Source organism: Erythrolamprus reginae, chromosome 3, assembly GCF_031021105.1.
Source record: "Erythrolamprus reginae isolate rEryReg1 chromosome 3, rEryReg1.hap1, whole genome shotgun sequence".
NCBI lineage: Eukaryota > Metazoa > Chordata > Lepidosauria > Squamata > Dipsadidae > Erythrolamprus > Erythrolamprus reginae.
Genome location: NC_091952.1, coordinates 44,733,818 through 44,756,800, shown reverse-complemented (window position 1 = coordinate 44,756,800; position 22,983 = coordinate 44,733,818). Strand labels below are relative to the sequence as shown.

The following is a 22,983-nucleotide window of genomic DNA, read 5'->3' as shown; positions in this document are numbered from 1 at the left end:
CATAAGTTCACCATCATGGCTATATAATATAGTTAATTTTTCAGCTGTCAGGCCCACAGGGGAGTATTGATCAAGTGCTAACTGTTGGAATATCAGTACTCCAGCCATTCTTGTATTCTTGAATTGTTCTAATTAATCCATGCTGCCGGCAGAAGTTACTCACCATAGACATACATAATGGCAACACACATGATGCATGAAATAATCACAAGTGAGAAACTTGCTGCATAATTGTCCATCAAAGATAACCAATAAATACCAGCCTAGAGGAGAAACAAAAAAAGAAAAGAAAACGGTCAACGTACTGGATTAAGGAAGCCTTGCTCCTTTCAGAATGAGACTGGGCTATTTCTGCCTTGCCCTTTAACTCTCCCTCGTACCTGTGTGGTGAGTGGGATGCCTAGCAGAAAGCCCACCACAGCCACGGCTAGAGTCACAAAAGTCTTCCGACGCATTATCCATTCATTTCCCACTTCATCCACCACGGCTGTGACAAGAGTTTCCAGGAGGCAGAACTGAGGGAAACACAACGAAGAAGAAAAAGTAAAAGTTATATATACTGCTCAAAAACATAAAGGGAACCCTCAAATAATACATCCTAGATCTGAATGAATGAAATATCCCCTACAGTGATACCTTGTCTTATGAACTTAATTGGTTCCAGGAGGAGGTTCGTAAGGTGAAAAGTTCGTAAGATGAAACAACGTTTCCCATAGGAATCAATGTAAAAGCAAATAATGCGTGCAAATCCTTCAGGAAAATCCCAAACTTTAGAAGGGAGGCGAACAGAGGGCAGGGAGGAGCAGCTAAAGGGGGCGGGTGGAAGAAGCAAGGCTAGGCTAAAGGGTGAGTGGGAAGGAAGAAAGGCAAGGGGGCGCCCCTCCCTTTTCTTTCTTCAAAAGACACCCTTTCAGTGCCTCTGCAAGCACTCTGTTCTCCTAGCTTTGTTAATGCAAAGTCTTTCTCCCTCCAAGCCCCCTTGCTTTTCTTTCTTCAAAAAAGGGAAAAAAAAGAAATCCCTTCATCCCAACAGCAGCGGCTTGGGTTCGTAAGGTGAAAATAGTTCGGAAAAAGAGGCAAAAAAATCTTAAACACCGGGTTCGTATCTTGAAAAGTTTGTTAGAAGAGGCGTTCGTAAGACAAGGTACCACTGTACTTTGTTCTGTACAAAGTTGAATGTGCATCACAGCATGTGAAATTGATTGTCACTCAGTGTTGCTTCCTAAGTGGACAGTTTGATTTCACAGAAGTTTGATTTACATGGAGTTATATTGTGTTGTTAAGTGTTCCCTTTATTTTTTGAGCAGTGTATGTATGTGCCAGGGAAGTTTTGCTTTCTCTATCTTCATCTCTCTCTGTCTCTCGAAATACTTGACTTACAACCATTTGTTCAGTCACCATTCAAAGTTACAGCAGTATTGAGACAAGTGGCTTATGACCGTTTTTCACACAGCCGTCGCAGCATCCTCAAGGTCACGTGGCCAAAATTTGGATGCTTGGCAACTGGTTCCTATTGATGGCACTTGCAGTGTCCCAGAATCGACCTTCTGACAAGCAAAGTCAATGGGGAAGCCAGATTCACTTAACAACCGTGTTACTAACTTAACCACGGCACTGATTCACTTAACAACCGTGGCAAGAAAAGTTGCAAAACAGGCCAGCAAAAAAGTCATTTAACAACGGTCTCCACTTAGCAACATAAATTTTGATTCATTTAAAGGTTGGAGATCAGTAGTGCTGCTTAAGTGAATCAGCAAATATACTTTATTTGGGAGAGGAATCTAGCCCTAACAGTTAAGTTGTGCCTTAACCAGCCACCTTCTCCAGTTAGTTGTAGTCCAGATGTGTATAACTACAATTCTTATCATTCTAAGTCAGCATGAAAATTGATTATATATCAATTTAATATTAATTAATTAATTATTAATTAATAACCCAGGGGAAGAGCCTTCTGTGTGGCGGGCCCGGCCCTCTGGAACCAACTCCCCCCAGAGATTAGAATTGCCCCCACCCTCCTTGCCTTTCGTAAGCTACTTAAAACCCACCTCTGCCACCAGGCATGGGGGAATTGAGATACCCTTTCCCCCTAGGCCTTTACTGATTGATTGATTGATTGATTGGATTTGTATGCTGTCCCTCTCCAGAGACTTGGGGCGGCTAACAGCAACAACAAGACAGCGTATAACAATAATCCAATACTAAAAACAATTAAAACCCATTATAATAAAAAACCAAACATACATACAGACATACCATGCATAAAATTGTTTGGTTTTTTTATTATAATGGGTTTTAATTGTTTTTAGTACTGTATTGGATTATTGTTATACGCTGTCTTGTTGCTGTTAGCCGCCCCAAGTCTCCAGAGAGGGACAGCATACAAATCCAATAATCAATCAATCAATCAATCAATCAATCAATCAATCAATCAATAAATATTAAATACAATGGGCGCTTCAGCTTGATCCCATTCTCGAAAGCACCAGGATACAGAAGGCTGCTCTACTGGTACAACTTCATTATGACTCAGTATGCCATAAAGGAATTTGGAATGATAGTCATTTGGTATGAGAATAATCACTCTACATTTCCCATGTTTTCCAAGCACCATTAAATCTTCAACTTTACTTCAAACTAGATGAATCAAGTTTGAGATAGGTGTTTATGCATATATATATACATACATACAAGTGATTTGCATTTTAACCAAACACATATGCACACATATAATAGATGCACACTATTTTCCACTGGGGAACAGCAATTTCATTGTCTTAAATCTGTGACTTGTTTTCAACTAACTTTTGGCTTCTGGATCCAAATATAACCACATTTTTTGTCTATCACATCAACTTTTTAAGCTACAAGGATACCCTCAAAAATCATACAAATTGTGCATATAAAGGAAAGTAAAAACTTACCAAAGATACTGTTTACAAAGATTAATTTTATTCATACAAAGGCTATAATAGTTACTGCAAGTTAAATTGTGCTCATACAAATGGTTGCTTTTTTTATTGAATGGCAATTATACATATTAAGGTAAAATTTTTCGCTTATAGCTTTTTCTGGAGTGTTTAATCTGTGGACATTCTCGCTTGATGCTCCAACAATAGTCAGCCATCATATGTACAACCCATCTACCTTGATACAGTGCCTCCATGACCTTCAAATCTTGGTGGAATCGCTCACCCTGCTCATCACTGACTTCACCAAGATTTTCCAGGAAGTTAGCAAGATGGCTATGTAAAAATGCAATTTGATGCTCATGTTGCCTAATTAACTATATTATATATATATAAGGTGTAGAGAAAAAAAACTTGGTGTGGTAGTGTTGTGATTCCGTCTGAGGCCCCTCAGGGAACGGCTGATCCTCTGCCGGCTTCCTGCTCAGAGGGGGAGGATGAGGAACAGGAGGTTCAGGCAGACGGGGAGGAGGAATCTCAGGCTGAGGGAGAGGGAGGACAGCCAGAGTCCCCCTCGGGGGAGCTCTCCCCAGCAAGCAGCCTGGATTCCTTAGATGAAAATGCACAAGCAATCATAGATCTCCGGCAGAGAAGAGCAACACAACGAAGGGGACAATTAGCCAGGTACTTTCAGCACTAAAGAGGCAACAGCTGGGTTTGGGTGTGGTGCTCTCTGGAAAGGCTGAAAAGGCAGACCCACCCTTCCTGGCTTGTGGAGTATTATCTTTGGGAGTCCTGGGACCTGGCTGTGATCTTTGGCGTCTTGGAATTCTGGTTTGTGACTTTGAATACTGAAACCTTGGGGGAAAAAGGTGTGGGTCTTATTCTCTACAGTGGTGGGTGTGCCAGCAAGAAGTCTGCTGTATTGTCTGGCCATCAGGACTCTGCTGTGAAGTCTCATAGCCTGCCTGTTGGGAAGAACAGGTTTTTCTCTGTGTTTATTTTTCAAACTATAAAGTGCTTTTGCTTTTACCAGCGTGTCTGGCTGCTTTTTCCAGTTGGTGTTGAAGTCTGGGGGCACCCAGACAGAACAGGTAGAAGAAAACTAACAACAGTTTTGAAAAAAGCATGCCTAATCAACTATTAAAAAGCTTAAAAATCCAACTCAACAGAAAATTGTTCTCCAGTGTTATGTTTATTAACCAGGTTAACTTCCCCTGGAGTTGGAGCTTTCGCACATGTTGAGCCCTGGAATCCCCCCAAAGCATAAAATGCAAAGAGCTGTGTTTACTTACCTGTGTACCCAGGCCCAGCAGGATGAGCATGAAGAAGAAGAGAATAGACCAAAAAGGGGAAACGGGGAGGAGTGTCAATGCCTCAGGATAGGCCACAAATGCCAAGCCAGGGCCGTGGTCGGCCACCGTGGAGACATCCACTCCCAGGTGATGAGCCATGAAGCCAAGGATAGAGAAGATGACAAAACCTGCGTAGACGCTGGTAGCACAGTTGGTGATGCTGATGATGATGCTGTCTCTGTGGATACACCAAGTTGGGAGAGCTCATGAAAACTGCAGCTGAAGGGGAACATCCAGAAACTAGCCAAAAAAATCTCCATCTAAAGCAGTGATTTTCAAGCTTTTTTGAGCCGTGGCACATTTTTTATATTTAAGAAATCCTGGGGTACACCACCAACCAAAATGACACTCTAACCCAGTACATATTATACATATAGTTAATAATATAGTTTCTATGTATTTATACTCACTTAGTGTGAAACCTGGGCCTGTTTCAATGAACACAAAAGGGATACCCTGGCAGGAATGGACCCATGTTTAATTTCCCCACGGCACACCTGACCATGTCTTACGGCACACTAGTGTTGAAAAACACTGATCTAAAGAATGTGCTCTCATGTGTGATGTGCAAGTGGGTTTAGGTACTAAATTAAGGGAGTGGTTTATTTTTATTGTTATATTTTATTTTGCATTTAACTATATGTTTTAGTTAATTCAAGAACACCATATATTTCAATTCTTCCAGTCATTATGAGCACCATTTGTTGGCAAAAGGGTGGGATATACACCCATCTGATAAAATATAACTTGTTCTTTCTAAAGGTAATCTTATGAAAGCTACCTGCAGCTCTGAGATCCTTAGATGAAAGAAGGCAAAATTATTTAATTACAAAGAACAAAGAAAACACAACTTCTGTTTTGATTTGCCAAATTAATACAAAGGATTATGTGAACTTGGATCATGTTCATAAGTAATCTGCATTCTGAGGCTGCTCCACTTCATGTTTTAAGATAGAAGTAAACTTTCTAGTACAGTGTTCCCTCGATTTTCGCGGGAGATGCGTTCCAAGACTGCCCGCAAAAGTCGAATTTCCGCGAAGTAGAGATGCGGAAGTAAATACACTATTTTTGGCTATGAACAGTATCACAAGCCTTCCCTTAGCACTTTAAACCCCTAAATTGCAATTTCCCATTCCCTTAGCAACCATTTAGATTATTACTCACCCTGTTTATTTATTAAAGTTTATTAAAAAAATATTTATTAAAGGCAAACAAAAGTTTGGCAATGACATATGACGTCATCGGGCGGGAAAAACCGTGGTATAGGGAAAAAACCCATGAAGCATTTTTTAATTAATATTTTTGAAAAACCATGGTATAGACTTTTCGCGAAGTTTGAACCCGCGAAAATCGAGGGAACACTGTACCTGTATTTCAAAGAAAAGTTAAAAAACCATGCATTGTTTAAAATCAAGTTCCTCCACAAGGGGAGAGACAAGGATTCTAGCCATTTTATTACCTGACATCCCCGCACTATTTTTCATGGAGATTATTTTATTTTCTAGACATATGAACTACTATATAACACCCCCCAAAAAATCTCTTTATACATGTTGTACGTACCTGTAGCAATTGTTGTGGAATTTGTTATATGATGCCATGGTGATCAGCCCACCCCAGGCACAGCCCAATGAATAGAAGATCTGAGAGGCAGCATCTCCCCATACCTATCGAAGATAAAAGATGTCACCGGGGAAACAGAGTTGCCAGTGTAGTTTCAAATTAGAGGGGGGTGGACTGCACAGCTTACAAAGCCCTCCGTGATATCTCCTCTAAATACCTTTGCGTCAAGGATTTTGTCCCACTGTGGTGTCAGATAGTATGTGATGCCACTAACTGCACCTTCAAGAGTGATTCCCCGCACAAATAAGATTGTCAGCACCAGATACGGGAATGTTGCTGTGAAATATACCACCTGAAAGAGGAGGGGAGGGGGAACAAAGAAAAAGTTGAAGAGCACTCGGACACATTGCAAGTACAGTGGTACCTCGGTTCTCGACCACAATTCGTTCCAGAAGTGTGGTCGAGAACCGATTTGGTCGAGTACCGAATTAATTTATCCCATAGGAAATAATGGAAATGGATTTACAGTAGTCCCTCACCTATCGCTGGTGTTACGTTCCAGACCTGGCCGCGATAGGTGAAATCCGCAATGAGGAGTTTATCAACTGATAGTACTTATTTAAGTATTTATATTGTAATTGTTTGGTAAGTTTTCATTGTTTTAAGTGTTTATACCCTTCCCACACAGTATTTATTTTAGATACAGTATTTAAATACAGTATTTACAATTTTAGATTTTTTTTTTTTTTTTGAAAAACCTGACGATCGAGTTCGGCGGGCTGTTTAAATCTGCTGATCGACTTCCTCAGAAACCCGCGATGAAGTGAAGCCGCAGTAGGTGAAGCGCGGTATAGCGAGGGACTACTGTAATTGGTTCTTAGCCCCTATTTCCTTTATTTCCTATGGGATAAAGATCTGAGGAGCTCTATAGTCTAAGCACTCCAAGCTGTAGGAAGGGTGGGGGCGGCTGCAATACCGGCAGTTTCGGGGGGGGGCCCTCCTTCCCTCAGTGGTTAGTCTTGTACCTTTAGGCAGCTGAACCAACTTTCTCCTTCCCGGCGGCGGTGACGGTGGTTTTCCTTCAAGCAGCAGCAGTGCCGGGAACGTCACATAAGGGAAGCTGCTGACATTCCCGGCGCTGCTGCTGCTGCTCGAAGGAAAGCCGCCACCGTCATCGCGGAGAAAGTTGGTGCAGCTGCCTACAGGTAACAAGATGAACCACTGAGGAAAGGAGCCCCCCCCCCGAAGCTGCTGGTATTGCAGCCGCCCCCACCCTTCCTACAGCTTGGAGCGCTTAGACTACAGACTGGAAGGCTGTTAAGTGGGTGGCCAGGATGGGTGTGTCGGATTCCGACTCCCATTCTGTCTCACCCCGTCCCCTCAGATCTTGTAGCATTTCGGATAATAAACAAAATTTTCTGTGGCTGTTCGGTATCCGAATTTGTGTTCAGATACCGAAGCAAATTTTTGCCGAAAATTTTGTTCGGTATCCGAAATGTACGAGAACCAAAGCGTTCGAGAACAGAGGTACCACTGTAGAAAATATGTTCCAGCAAAAATTCCTTCTCCCAGAACTTTTTATTTCAGCAGCATGATAACAATCAGCCTATCCAAAAAGGTTTTGACTTAGCAATAGCACTTAGACTGATATACCACTTCATAGTGCTTTACAGCCTTCTCTAAGTGGTTTACAGAGTCAGACTATTGACCCCAGCAATCTGGGTCCTCATTTTACCCACCTCGGACGGATGGAAGGCTGAGTCAACCTTGAGCCTGGTGAGATTTGATCTGCCAAACTGCTGGTAGCCGGTGACCAGCAGAAGTAGCTTGCAGTATTGCACTCTAACCACTGTGACACTGCAGCTTTTAAAATAAACACCCTCTAGTGCAACCACTATAGTTTAACAAATATGTAGAATTTAATAACTATGAGAGTCACCCAGAAAGTAATACACCATGTTTTTTTTCTCAGCCTACAATAATGGTACGAATGCGAAACTTTAGATATACATTATTTGAATTGTCAGGAGTACGTGTGTAATTTTTTTTTCTTCAGACACATAGTGTAGCTGTAGCAGTGTTTCAAAATGGCATCTATAAGTGATGTACAAGCAGCGTGTCGTCATTGAATTTCTCACCGCGGAGAGAAAAACTGTTGGGAACATTCACAAACGTTTCTGTACAGTTTACAGAGAATCTGCAGTTGACAGAAGTAAGGGTGGTAGTCACGAGGATGATGAAGAGGTGATTCGCACAGTGCAGAAATGGCTTTGTGATGAGAACAAGGAGTGATACTCTTCTGGTCTCTGGCTAAGGTCACTGATAATTGGAATAAAGGATTGCTAAATGCATATATTTGTAAAACACCACATCATCTTTATTCTTCTTTCCTTTGTTCCACACTGAATCATCTCGGCATGCAGCGCTAATCTCTTATTTTAAACTTCGGTATGCAAGGCAACATCAAAATAATTAAAACATTCCACAAGTCATTCTAACATTTATGGCTAATCAGAGTTAGCCCAGTCATAAAAAATGCAATTAAAAGCACAAAAGGCATAGCTTACATTTGGAGCTGCTTGAAAGAAACCTCCATATTTCTTAACACAGACTGACTCTTCTCTTCCGCTGACACCCGGATGTGACTAATTAATTACTTAATTAATTAACCCGTTCCTCTCCTTAATTTTTCTTCCCTGACACTTGCTCTCTTCGCCTCTGCAAGTGTTTGAAATAAGGATTTACCCATCTAGCATCTGCTTCTCCTTCACTTGAATCTGAACCCATAGAAACGTCCCGTGGTTGGTCTCCTACTTCTTCTGCCTCTAAATCAGACCCTACCACTAATTCATAACCACTTTCTGAATCAGAATCTGAAAAATCCCCACACTGAACAGGAGTATACACAACAGATACCGACAGGGCATACACGCCTTTGTGTCTCGCTGGAGGAAGGCCATAGAATGGGACGGAGATTATGTGGAAAAATAGGAAGTGTAGAAGAAACACCATTCTTTCTTGTGTGTAAGTTTCATTGTGTTCAATAAATAATTGTTGAAGAAAAAAAATGTGGTGCATTACTTTCTGGGCGACCCTCGTATTTAGGAATGCCTATTTTGACTAGAATAGAATGAGATAAAGCCATTCTTATGTGACCAAGGATGAAGATCAGGCATGCTATGTCAATGTATAACTGCAAGTGGGAAAATAGTGCTAGACAAGGGACAAGGGTGTTTGCAGATAGGGTCAGAAGCCAATCTAAAAACAGTAAAGGGTTTATATGCAGTGCTTAGAGACAGGTAAGTTAAGGAAGAGGAACACTACTTGCTTTTCCTGAGGATTTCACGCTCTTGATGAGGCAGAGGAAGACGACGATCCAAGAGACGCCCAAACAGCCCAGCAGGGGAAGCCGCACTTCACCTAGATTCCCGATGTCATTAGAGAGCTTCAGTACATACCGCCTGGAAAAAAGATAGGCGCATAAGCTCCAGTTTGCAAGCACTCTAACAAATGCACCAAACCAATTTGCATCCACAGCTCTCCAAAACTGACACTCAAGACCAACAAATACAGGGGTGGGGGATACTAAAAGGTGGGATAGTTAACTCAGTGATTTTCAACCTTTTTTGAGCTGCGGCACATTTTTTACATTTACAAAATCCTGGGGCACACCACCAACCAAAATGACACTCTAAGACAGTACATATTATACATATTGTCCCCCCCCTTGTGTGTGTATGTGTGTGTGTATACACACACTCTTGAACCATTTCCAAAAACAGGTGAGGGCTGGGTTTTTTTTTCTCTTATTCTTTGAGTGCTTTTTATCATATGCTTTAAATCAAGAGTCACTTCTCTCTTTTGTTTCTCTCTCTTTCCTCTCATTCTCTGCCTCAATCATTTTCTCATTTCTTTTTTTCTCCCCTTTTTTCTCTCATTTCTCTCTCTCCCCCTCTCTCTTTCTCTCCCTCTCCCTTTCTTTCACACACTCTCTCTCTTTCTTTCTCTCGCTTTCTCTCTCTCTCTCTTGCTTTCTTTCTCTCTCCCCCCGATTCTCTCTTTCTTTCTTTATCTGTCTCTTTCTTTCTTTATCTCTGTCTCTTTCTTTCTCTCTTTCACACACTCTCTTGCTTTCTTTCTTTCTCTCTCTCTCTCTCTTGCTTTCTTTCTCTCTTGCTTTCTTTCTTTCTCTCCCTCCCTTCTCTCTTGCTTTCTTTATCTCTCTCTCTTTCTTTTGCTCTTCCTTTCTTTCTCTTTTTCTCTTTCTCTCTCCCCTGTTGCGGCACACCTGACCATGCCACGGCACACTGGTTGAAAAACACTGAGTTAACTGCTTTGAATTTTAGAGTCAGAAATTAAGTACACCAGTATATGGATGTTCATAGTTAAGCACTACGAACTTACACTAGCTTTCACCAACATGATATGATTCATAAGAATTTGTGGAGAAATTTTGTTTTCAACCACTTGTAATAAGAAACTACTTAAAATACAAGTGACAATTAAGTCTACTAGAGTATTAAATAAGTCCCCTAATATGATATTCCTAATTCAAGGGGCAATTGATTTATTTCAACTCAAGTAAAAAATACTGCAATTTTATTTTCTTAACCACTGTTTTCATCCCTTGGTCCAGCAAGTCTATCTGCCTCAGATTATAAACCATGTTAATAGCATATGGCTCTGCCTATATCCAATCTTTCTGCTACCTCTTCCATTTGAAGCAACATCTTTCCAATGTTCAACTTGCCTTAGGTAATGTCATTCAGACACAGAGGTTGGGAGACAGAATAAGCTGGGATCACAGATTCCATGTGCCATTGTGACATATCCAATTATTGATCAGTCTTCTATAATTTTGTCCCTGTCTATGTTTTGCATTAAAACTTCCATTGTTCCCCAGTAAGTGTAATAACTAATGCTCAGAAGTGATAAGATCAGATTATTCCCACAGAAGGAAATCCCTGTTAGTACATTGTATGTAACCAACTTGGGTGTTGCCATACAATAAAATTACAATGTTAGTTTGTAAAATATAAAGACTGTACCTTTAAGGAAATATTACTGGTTGGCCATAAGAGGGCGCCAACACCTTTCCCTTGGGGGGGGAGTTACTTTGTTAGAGTTATATTTGCCGTGAGCTGTATTCTTGCTGTGTGCGTGCTATGTAAACTATTAAGAGTACAGTATTATATTGTTGATTCTGTATATTTGTAAATAATAATATTGTTGTATATACATTGATACTAAGTCTGAGTGATTGTCTGGCTAACCCACATTACCTACACCCACAACAACTCTGCTTAATGTGTGTTGAAGGTTTCGTAATGAGACCTTCTAACAATCCCCCACGAACCAATTCCCATTTCCCCCTACAGTATATCCATTTACTTAACTCTCTTCCCAGCCCATTATCTGCCCCCATTATCACCTCCAGTATTCCTCACTGGGGCTAGTGCGCTTCAGAGTCTGGTTGAAGATATTTGTGATGTTGAGTGATGAACCCACTGAGCTGTTGGTAACATCGAAAACACTGGTGCAGTTTCCTGTATTCCAAAAGTTATTACAGTATGTCCAGGGTAGCACCCGTGTCATTGATGAGAAGAAATAATAGAAGGCGATACAGATCACAACATTGTAATAGATTCCAATGTAGGTGGAGACAACCATCATACCATAGCCAACACCTGGAGGAAATAAAAGGATAAGGATAAATAGGAAGATATTTGAGATGGGAGTTTGCTGCTAAATGTAAAAGATAGAACACATTGATATTGGAATTGTAAAGTAGAGGATGTACGTTTGCAACATGCACACTACAGAGGGCAGGGGCAGGTTTAATTTAAAGCAGAAACAATTAAGCCCACAAGGCTTAATTGATACAGTGTAAGGTCCTGCCAACACTCACACACACTGATTAGGTTTATACAACCAAAACAATATTACGGTTTGTGGTTCAGCATGTTTTTGGAACCTAGCCATTCTCCTATCCAGTTGTATGAATCAGACAATCCGCTAAGCCATCATATGGTTCGTTGAAGGTGAACACCACAATTAGAACTGACTGTTGGTGGTTTAGCATTAAATATCTAGTGCAAACATTGCCATTACTGTCTTCTGTTTCCAGGTTCAAAACAGCAAAAATGCAGCCAGGAGGTGGGAAGCAGACGACTGCATATGAATAGCAACATATCTAGAATAGAGGGGCCATAGCTCAAAAATTTACAACTGGGCAGAATAGATATGGCAGAAAGCTAACGCTAGGAAGTAAATCTTCTGATCTTTTCTTTTGGAGTTATTGTGCGCTTCAGATTTTCTACCTTAAAAAAAAGCAGATTCTCTGAAATGGAAATACAAGCTTAATTGCTAGGCCTTCAATCAGGTTTTTAGCAATACAGTAATCAGATATGGTTCTAGAAATTGTGTTCACGTTATATGTCTGGTTTAACTCCATGCCAGTTAAATCAAAACCGGATGGCATACACAACCACTTAGAAAATCCCAGAGTTGCTGCAAGAAAGCTGAGGGGATATCGTTTCTCTCCAGTTTCTCTCCACAGTGGGGCAGAAATATGTATTTGTCTGATCAGGTTTGGATAGTCAGAAGTGGATATGGTAGGCATTCATCATTGCATTGTTTTGTTTTTGTTTGTGTGTGTAACACACACAGTCCCCTCTCATGAAGCAATGTGGATGATGTAGCTGACCTGGAAGTGGGGCAGGGTAACAACTTTAATCTCCAACTAGTAAAATTCACTGGTTTAAAAAGTTTGTCAAACATATTTATATATCTGATGATACAGATTTCTCTTTTGATAATACAAGTGTGTCTTGAGAAATCTCAGCTCAGACTTTCCATTGCTTAAACAATGGAGAACCTAGTGTCCACTGCCACACATTTCAGCTCTGGTTTATGGTAGAACTGGGGAGGGGGGGAAGGCACACAGGCCCAGATGGAGAATGCAATTGTGGCTGTAATCTGAGCGAGCGTCCCCATTGGTTCTCTCTCACCTTTGAAAATGGGGCTGATCCTCCAGACGCCCAAGCAGCCCTGGCTAGCAAATTGTCCAAAAGAGAGTTCCAAGAAAAACAGGGGGATCCCACAGAACACCAACATGATGAAATAGGGGAACATGAAAGCACCTAGAGACGGAATAAAAGGAAGAAATCAGCCTTGCAGGAGTAGACGTCTTACGCTCCGCGTGCCTAAATCAAGTTCATTTCCTGGTATCTGCAGTTATAGAGAGTCAACGTAGAATAAGAAAGCACTTTGGGTAAGATTTAAAAGCAGTCTGAGTTGGGTACAGCTTCTTATTCTCGGATTGAGGAAACGGAGGACTTTAAAGCCATTAAGAAATAAAAGATACATTTTAGCAGAGGCGGGTTCCTCCCGGTTCGGACTGGTCCGCCCAAACTGGTGGCGGACCGCTGGTGACGTCCCGATGATGTCACTGAACCGGATTGGTTACTGCCGGTCAGTGGGCGCCACCATCTTTTAAAAAAAAATTTGATTTCCCCCCCCCAATTTTCAAGTTTTTCTTCTGCACATGCGCAGAAGATGAGTTTCCGGCATTGTGCATGCAGTCACCATTTTGTTTTCACCATTGGGTTGTGGGTTTTTTGAATTTTTCCAGGTTCTTTTGTACTATGCATGAATGCATATACGCAAAGCGCTCATGCATCCATGGGGCATAGCCACACGGCACTAGATTGATTGAAATGTATGCATGTTTTTTTAAAATGATATTATCATTTTTATTATACTGCTGATTTTATTGTTGTATTTTTTACTGTTTTTCTCTATTGTTGTATTTATAACTGTTCTCAGCCGCTCTGAGTCCATTTCAGAATGAGTGGCATATAAATACAGTGTTCCCTCGATTTTTGCGGGGGATGCGTTCTGAGACCGCCCGCGAAAGTCAAATTTCCGCGAAGTAGAGATGCGGAAGTAAATACACTACTTTTGGCTATGAACAGTGTCACAAGGCCTCCCTTAACACTTTAAACCCCTAAATTGCAATTTCCCATTCCCTTAGCAACTATTTAGATTATTACTCACCATGTTTATTTATTAAAGTTTATTAAAAAAATATTTATTAAAGGCGGACGAAGGTTTGGCGATGACATATGACGTCATCAGGCAGGAAAAACCATGGTATAGGGAAAAAAACTACGAAGTATTTTTTAATTAATATTTTTGAAAAACCGTGGTATAGACTTTTCGCGAAGTTCGAACCCGCGAAAATCGAGGGAACACTGTACAATCAATCAATCAATATTCCCATCTTGAGCCAGGCCCCAAGAACAAACCTGAGCCCCAGAATTGTTAGATTAGATTAGATTAGATTTATTGGATTTATATGCCGCCCCTCTCCGCAAACTCGGGGCGGCTCACAACAATAATAAAAAACAGCACAGTACATAATACCAAATCCAATGCCCACCAATCTAATTACAATTTAAAATTAGTAATCTCATAAAAACAGTATATATAAAAAACAGGCACACAGTCAAGGCCCACCATTTCCTGTGGTGCTGAAGCAGAGGCAGACAAAGAATCAATTATGAAGAGCTTCTCCGCTACCAGCAACTTTGTACTTTTCAGGCCCTGTTTCATGCATGGCCCTCACCAGCATTCCCACAAACACAGTGCTCAGACCCCCATACTCACCTCCTCCATTGCGGTAGCAGAGGTAAGGGAATCGCCACACGTTGCCAAGCCCAACGGCATAGCCAACACTCGTGAGAACAAATTCAATCTGGTTGCCCCAGTTGCCTCGTTTGACGTTCTCATCTCGCTTGCCTGTTTCACCAGGCACAGCCCCATTCTGCCAAAAAAAGAGGAAGGACAGTCGGTTATTACAGCTAGGCTTGGGAGGAAGGAAGGCTTGACTCTACGCAGACTTTTTGGGGAGCTTTTTCAAGAGATGCAGAGAAGGAACAGCCAGGCAGAGTGGTACCTCTACCTAAGAACGCCTCAACTTATGAACTTTTCTAGATAAGAACCGGATGTTCAAGATTTTTTTGCCTCTGCTCAAGAACCATTTTCCACTTACAAACCCGAGCCTCCGAAACTGTAACTGGAAAAAGCAGGGAGAAGCCTCTCTGGGGCCTCTCTAGGGATCTCCTGGGAGGAAACAGGGCCAGAAAAGGCAGGGAGAAGCCTCCGTGGGGCCTCTCTAGGGATCTCCTGGGAGGAAACAGGGCCAGAAAAGGCAGGGAGAAGCCTCTGTGGGGTCTCTCTAGGAATCTCCTGGGAGGAAACAGGGCCGGAAAAGGCAGGGAGAAGCCTCCGTGGGGTCTCTCTAGGAATCTCCTGGGAGGAAACAGGGCCTCCACCCTCCCTGTGATTTCCCCAATCGCACACATTATTTGCTTTTACATTGATTCCTATGGGAAAATTTGCTTCTTCTTACAAACTTTTCTACTTAAGAACCTGGTCATGGAACGAATTACGTTCGTAAGTAGAGGTACCACAGTATATGAAAACACATAGCCTACACTCAACTTTATATAACACAGGATAATAAGCAGTGGTGGGCTGCACTTGGTACGGGGCCACATGGGGCAGTGTGGTAGCGGACATCATGATGTGTATGCAGCTGCACGCCCCCGATGAATTCATGTGCGCCCCGTGTGAGATTTGGCTTCTGCGCATGTACTGCAAGCAAAAATTCATACGAGGACGCTCGTGTGTGCGAGATTTTGCCTATTTTTGCTGGCTTTTGCTTCCGCGCATGCAGAAATAGGCAAAATCTTGCGTGCGCAAGCATCCTCATGTGAGATTTCGCTTGCGGCACATGTGTAGAAGCCGAATCTTGCATTGACACATGCACTTGCATGCCGGTCTCAGAGAGCACACCAGTAGCGCCAAAGACGAGCATCCCTTCATTGATAATGGGGGAAAGGCTGCACTCTGGTTGTTTTAGGTCTCTCCGCTTCCTCAACTGATAGAAAGGCAGGCAAGGATGGAGACTCTGAAGATGTAATGGGGCTGCTACCCCCTGCTTGCCCGGATGAATAATCCTGGGTCAAGCTGTAGGAAAGCTGGCAGCTGCAACACATACAAAGCAGGCATGAGATGAGGCTGCACAAAGGAACCTCTGTTCCTCTTTCTTTCGCCTGCCCAATGATCCAGCATAAGAGACCCCGGGCAAGGCCTGTCGCTCTAGTCACCCACAGTGCAGCTGAGCCTCCACAAGATCAGAGAAGCCTTGCTAGCTCAGGCAAAGACTCATCTAACCCATGTTATCTTTCCAAATCTTTGGCCAACCAGGTTCAGTTGGGAAGCACACAACCAAAGCTGCAAGTCAACAGCTCTCCCTTATTGCTTGCATGGTTATTTATAGATATAGGTCTTCCCCAAAGGTTCAATTATTTTAGGAGTCACCTTCCTGTATGGTGCTCATTGCTTCCCTATCTATACACAATGTGCAAATGCTGTTCAGAATTATTTTCTCTAGAAACCTGTCTTCAGTTTGAAAACTACTTAAACTAATGATTGCATCTAGTGGCAGGGTGTTTGACATGTTAATTTTTGTTTGAAAAAAAGAAGCCAAAGGCATTTCTTTTCATGGCAATCTCAGAAGTCAAACTCAGACTCTAGAACTCTCTTAAATTCTTTGGTGGGAATTTTATATATATCCTACCTGGTATGTAATTTAAAACAATCCTCCTTGATAGGATTGGTTCCCCATTCCAATATGTTGAGTTGTAAATGTAATTTCATTTTTTGAGTGAGTGGGAGAGTGAGTGGGAGAGTGGGTGGGGGAATCAGCTAAATACTTAAGTAAGGTAATTTTAACATATTTCAAATAAGGACAATACATATAATTGCACACGTCTAAAATTGGATAACCAGTAGAGGGTGCCAAAGTATATAAACATTTATAATGTTCTGTTGCGATTGAAATTGGTACCAGATATGACAACTGTACTCATAATGAAAGCAGAGAGAAGAATTATTTGTTTTTCCTGTCTTAGCATTTAGCCTTAAGATTTGACGTAAGTTATATTTTTTATGGAATCAGGAACGATAAATTAGCATTTGTATAATTATTTCAAATTCAACGTTCTTCATATTTGTTACCTCTGTATAATCCCTGCTTTAAAGTTGCTTATTCTAAGTCACACTGTTAAACTCAATATTTTTGATATTGCCAGCTTTTGATAGTAGTTTTATATATTCTCAAGCAGGAATCTTTACCAATTTTCTTGGAAGGTCCTGGGGACCAACTATAGGATCGTGTCTGTGCAAAACACATATTTGAACTTCAAGGTATAGCTTTTCCTTTTAGGATAGGGGAATATTTGTTTTCCACAAAATGCTGAAGGATAGATCGATATTGAGGCTTCGAAGGGGCAGCTAAAGGACGGGATGATTGTGTCTGTACTTAGCCAGGTTCACATTTATTCATATAACATGCTGACCTTGATTAATGTTCAAATGTGTGTGACCCCCCCCCTCAACCTAGTCACGCCCACTGAACCAGCCGCAATTTTTTTGGGGGGGGAAACCAACCACCGGTGTGTGGGTGTGTTTCATAGGTTTCACAAAGTCATTTTGTTCAGTTCGTTTATGAATAGAACAGAACAGAGTTCTTTATTGTCCAAGTGTGATTTGGACACACAAGGAATTTGTCTTTGGTGCATATGCTCTCACTGTACATAAAAGGAAAAGATACATTTGTCAAAAATCATGAGGTACAACACTTAATGATTGTCATAGGGGTCAAATAAGCAATGAAGAAATTATGAAATTATGGTTTGCTTGTTTGTTCGGTTTGCTTATTACGTATCCACCTCGAAGCTCGAAACATCATCTGTAACAATCTAACTTCCTATTTTGTTTACAGCAAAAACCTTAGGAAGTTTGGTGGGCTGGGAGAAAATGGCTCCATGGCTGAGAGGGAAATAGGACCTGTATCTCCTTGACCCTAGTTCATTACTTTAACTACATTGCTTTAATGTTTTCTGCAAAAGCAGAAATGAGCTTGCTTGCTTGCTTATTTACGTATTTATTTATCAATTTATTTATTTGCTTGCTTACTTACTTATTTATTTGATTTCTGTAGCTGCCTATCTTAGCAAACGACTCTGGGCAGCTCACATATATTCAATATATATATATAAAATTGGAATATAAAATATTTATTACTATTTTAAAAAATCATTTAAAAACAATAAAAATATTAAAAAGCTTTAAAACAATAAAAACAAGGAAGGTATCTGGTCTTTTAAAAATATAGCCGAGAGGTGGGGCCCTTGGCACATGTAGCATTAGGGCTCGGGAGCATAGCCATTTTTTTTAGAAATTTATAGAAGGCTACTAACAGGTTTGGGGCCATTCTAATCTCCGAAGGGAGGATGTTCCACAGAGCAGGGGTCATTGCAGAAAAAGCTCATCTTCTAGTCCCTGTCAGCCAACATTCCTTGGGTGATGGGATCTGCAGCATGTCCATTCTATTTGACCTGGTTGGGTTGATACTAGGGACTCTAGAAAAAAGGCGATCTTTTCGGGTACTCTAGTCCCAAGCCATGATGCAATAAACAGGACTAAGTTAAATCAAGTTAACTTTGTATCAATCAACAATCACAAACCAAAAAGAGAGAAACTATCAAGATAGAGGATAGTGTATTTGAAAGAAAGAGTGGAAACCTTTAGATTGTCCTTAGTGCCATTATTAGGTTGTGAGATATATTATTTCCTTTCTTTGAATTCCTATCTTCATTGAATCAAATTAACAATCTGCTGTCCAAGTTACAACTACAGTATAATAATAATTTTTAAAAAGAGTGATCCATCAAAAGGCAACGTTCTGAAATCAGTATCAGGGAAGCTTCCTGAAGCCCCGGAGCGCAAACTGGAAGTCCATTTTTCCAAAAGTCCGGTTTGCTTGTTGGGTCATTTTTTGCACTCTGGGGCTTCAGGAAGCTTTCCTGAAGCCTTTGGAGGGCGAAACGTCCTTCCCCAAGGCCAAAAATCAGCTGGGCGGCATGCACACTGGACCTGACATAGGGCAACGCCTCGGGTATCCTTTGATATGGCTCCGCATGCCACCTGTGGCATGCGTAGCAAAGGGTTCACCACCACTGTTCTAGAGGAAATGGTAATATATAAATGAAAAAATATACTTTCCCCGCTGGAAGAATATGGTAGGCACTTCCAGACAAGCTGTCATTGTGAAATTATAGTACCTTGTTCACAAAATTGTATAGAGGACATGACATACATCATTTCCAAATGAAAGTATATATTTCTACTTTTGTTTTTCTTCCTTTTTTGACTGGAAACTTTTAGAAGTGCTTATCAGGTGAATCTGTGATCAGTACAATAATTTCTAGGATGTAATGAAGGGGCATGACCAGAAGAGGGAACTTAATGTGTCCAACAACTCCAGCTCTATAGTTTGCTGCTGTTAGATAAATGATGCTAAGCAAGGTTAGCCCATTGCTCTCTCAAATGAACTTTTGCTATCCCAAGCCCCAAAAGACCTGGATGCATGCTCCCTCCCATCTTCTCTGTCCTATAGGAAGGAGGGGGGGGGGGGAAGCAAACTGCTTATTGTTGCCTGAATTCTGGGCTGATATAGAGGCACATTTTAGTTCTGGAACAGCAGCTTGCACAGATGCCCCAACAAGATGGGATGCTGACATCAAGCGTGAACCCTTTTCTAGGACAACACAAATAGATCTTTTGTCCATGCAGCTCCACACTGGCACCACCACTTCTCTGTATCTCCCAACAGAACAATAGCAAAGTTCAGATCAAATGGGGAGCAGGGAGGACATTTCCTCACAAAAACAGTGTTTCTCATCCAGATATGGGTAGTGAATTTCTGTCTTTGTGCTGGAACAAGAGTCTCCTGGGTGTGCCACGGCTTTTATTCTGCTTTTCATTCTATTGGGAGTTGATAGTAGCTGCCCACTTCACCTGAAAAACTAAATTGGAACTTTGATGGTCCACATCTCCAATGTGGGTGAAATATCAATCCCCACCAGTTTGGTTTAACCTTCGTTTTACAACTTTACATATCCAGAAGCTAAAGTGGATTGAAGGTAACTCAACCAGTTATGATAAAACAACACATCATGAATTCCCTTTTTGAGATCATAGCAGAATTCTTCAGACAGAGCAGAGAAACGAAGTGGCCGTTTTATAACCAAAGAGCAAAGAGATGCAACCGAGATACCTGTCTATCCTTAATAGCCAGGAGATTGCAAGCTTTGGACTGGACCTGTTTCATGTCATTATTAAGCAACACTAATGTGATTTTTTGCAACTTTTATATTCATAAAATTGATGTTTGGTCCAATAAAAATATATTTATTGACTGGCATTGTATGAATAGCTTGCGCATTGAGTGCTATACATGTATTGAGCCATTCAAATGCAATGTGTCTGCTGAGAAGAGAAAGGAGTTGAAGAAATGGTTCCTCCACTGCCTACAGGAAGATTTAGTGGCCAGCACTGCTGAAACAAAAATAAAGGGGGCAGAAGACACGGCTTCCTAGACACATGAGATGTGTCCAAAAATAAGATCTGGACAAGATCATTTCACAGAATCCTCAATTTAAAAAAAACCTCCCTTTCTCTCTGCCTCATAGAACACAACACAGTTCTTGGATGTATATTATGCTGTTCAATCAAATTGCTAACAACTGCTATAAGTGCTTAACAAATGGAAACTGTCATCTCAGTTCTGCTTTATGCCACCGAGAAGGGATGGGGCTGGCAGACAGTGAATTGTGCACTTCGGCGTATCATTCAATTAGAGACAGCAGCCACACGGACACAGAAATGCCAAGAAACCATCTTCTCTACTAATTTGAGAGAAAAGACTGGCAGAAAGCAATGGGGTCTGGGCCTTCTACAAATAACCATAGCCGCCCATGACCCTTGAGAACAGAAGGAGAGGGAGACTGCCCTATGTTTGGCGGGTCCCAGGGGAAGAGCCTTCTCTGTGGTGGCCCCGACCCTCTGGAACCAGCTCCTCCCTGAGATTAGAACTGCCCCCACCCTCCTTGCCTGTCGTAAACTCCTTAAAACCCACCTCTGCCGTCAGGCATGGGAGAACTGAGATAACTTCCCCAGGACTACACTGTTTATGTATGGTATGTTGTGTGCATGTTTTTTAAATTATGGGTTTTTAGCTTTCTAATTATTGAATTTGTACTATATATTGTTTTCTGTTGCTGTGAGCCGCCCCGAGTCTGCGGAGAGGGGCGGCATACAAATTAATTAATTAATCAATCAATCAATTAAATAAATAAATAAATAAATAAATGTTAGTGATCTAGATCAGGAGCCTCCAACCTTGTTAAGTTTAAGACATGTGTACTTCAACTCCAAGAATTCTGGGAATTGAAGGCCACACCTTTTAAAGTTGCCAAGGTTGGGGACCCCGATCTAGAGTGTTAAACCTGGTGGGAACGAAAACATGTAAGGATTATCTTTCAGATTAGAGGAAACTATTACTTTGGGACTCCTGAGATAATTCCTTCCAGATCATGTCGCTTTACTCTCCAAGCTACTGGCCAAATAAAAATACCATAGGATGAAATCCTTTTATGTCACTTATAAATATAGCACCATAAACAATTCAAAATTCTACTATAATACTTGTCTGTGTCTATACCTGACCTTACGAAAACTTGAAAACGTACACCATAATAAACAAGATCTTGGAAAGAATGCAGGCAAAGTAAATCCCTGAAATTCACCCGAAGCAATGTGGGGAGATAAAGGAATTAGCCCCCTTGGGTCACTATTTCAGAAGTGACAGAGTACCTTAGTCATAGCAGAGTGATTATATAAGAATAACCTACTTAATCTGACCTTAGTTTTTGTCCTTTCATTCTATTTCATCAGATGTGTGAAGTATTAGAGCCAGTTGGCAAAGAGGGCATACACGCATGCAGTAAAATGGAAAATATATATACTTTGTGACATTTCAAATACAGCTTGAATAAAATGCAAAAGCAGCATTTACAATACAACAGCAGGGAATGGCGGTTACATAACTGTTGCTGTGGGCCAAGAAATCAATGTTCCTGTTCATATCGAAATGAAAAATAATCTACCTTCATTAGAGGTTTGCAGTTGCGTGATGAAATCTCTTTTGAGTGTTCATTGCATTCTTCAGATCAGTTGGGGTTATTTTAACACAGGGAGGAGAGGAAGCTGCCCTGCTATTTTCTGATTATAATACAAATATCTAATTAATTTTCTCACGTAAGACCTGAGCTGGCAATGCTGCCACATTTAGCAAACTTTCAGTGTGGAATACTGGGGGGGTGAAAAATGTAGAAAAGACCTTGGAGCTGAGCTTCACATGACCGCATCCCTGCAGTTTTCTTGGCAGCCTTGACCCGTTGCCTTTTCCTGGGATGTTTTTCCACTTCTCAGAATCCACTGGCTTTGTTTTCAGGCGGTTCTTGATTCTCCCCTCAAACAATCCAGGGCTTTGGGATTGTACAGACATGGCCACGATATTCACACCTTCACCTGCTATCCCCTATTAAGGTGCTACTTTCTCCTGAGTGCCTGAATGCAGCTCCTCTCTTTTGTATTGTGAAATATATAGCAGAGCAGAGAGCAAAGAGGTTCCGGAGTGCCCTTTTTCCTTTTGGCCAGGACAACTTTCACTAGGGTTGAGCAAGGAATCTGGGGCAGAGAGAGGAAGCACTGGTCTCCCGCCCTTGTCCCACGGAAGCAGGGAATCCAGATGCTGTAAATCCTTCCCTTGCTCTGCTTGTCCTCCCTGCTTCGGTTGAGTCCCTGCTTGGGGCTCAGGGCCATTCATGCTCCCTGAGCACGGGTTCAGGACAAGATGTTCAGGGCAGGAGCCACATGTGGCTGAGTGACACGTTTGCCTATGCAACGAATTGGTTGTCTGCCTGGTTACACAACACTACAAAGGGAATTTGGTACACCATCTGGGAGCCTTTGCTATAAACAGCTATGGTGTACAAGATGCTCCAGGCAGGCCGTTTCCAACTTGTCGCCCTCCAGATGGGCCAGATTACAATGCACACAATTCCCAGCCAGCTAGTACTCTCCCAGCCGGCCAGGACAATGAAAGGATTCTTATTTTGGGGAAAAAAAAAAGCTGCTCCAATGTATCCTGCAACCTACAAGAGCGTTGTTTCTATTCTGGA

The 22,983-nt window shown here is 41.5% G+C and overlaps 1 protein-coding gene across 2 annotated transcripts in view; it reads right to left on the bottom strand.

The window, feature by feature from the left end:
• Nucleotides 1-22,983, bottom strand: part of SLC6A9 (solute carrier family 6 member 9) — a 73,121-nt gene that overhangs the window by 6,605 nt on the left and 43,533 nt on the right. For both annotated transcript variants that reach the window (XM_070745026.1, XM_070745027.1), the window contains exons 3-11: nt 14,495-14,651; nt 12,835-12,966; nt 11,256-11,511; nt 9,153-9,285; nt 6,042-6,176; nt 5,825-5,928; nt 4,202-4,439; nt 381-515; nt 164-263 (exon numbers count right to left, since the gene is read on the bottom strand). In XM_070745026.1, coding sequence (XP_070601127.1) covers nt 164-263; nt 381-515; nt 4,202-4,439; nt 5,825-5,928; nt 6,042-6,176; nt 9,153-9,285; nt 11,256-11,511; nt 12,835-12,966; nt 14,495-14,651 — 1,390 coding nt within the window. The remainder of the gene's footprint in view (nt 1-163; nt 264-380; nt 516-4,201; nt 4,440-5,824; nt 5,929-6,041; nt 6,177-9,152; nt 9,286-11,255; nt 11,512-12,834; nt 12,967-14,494; nt 14,652-22,983) is intronic.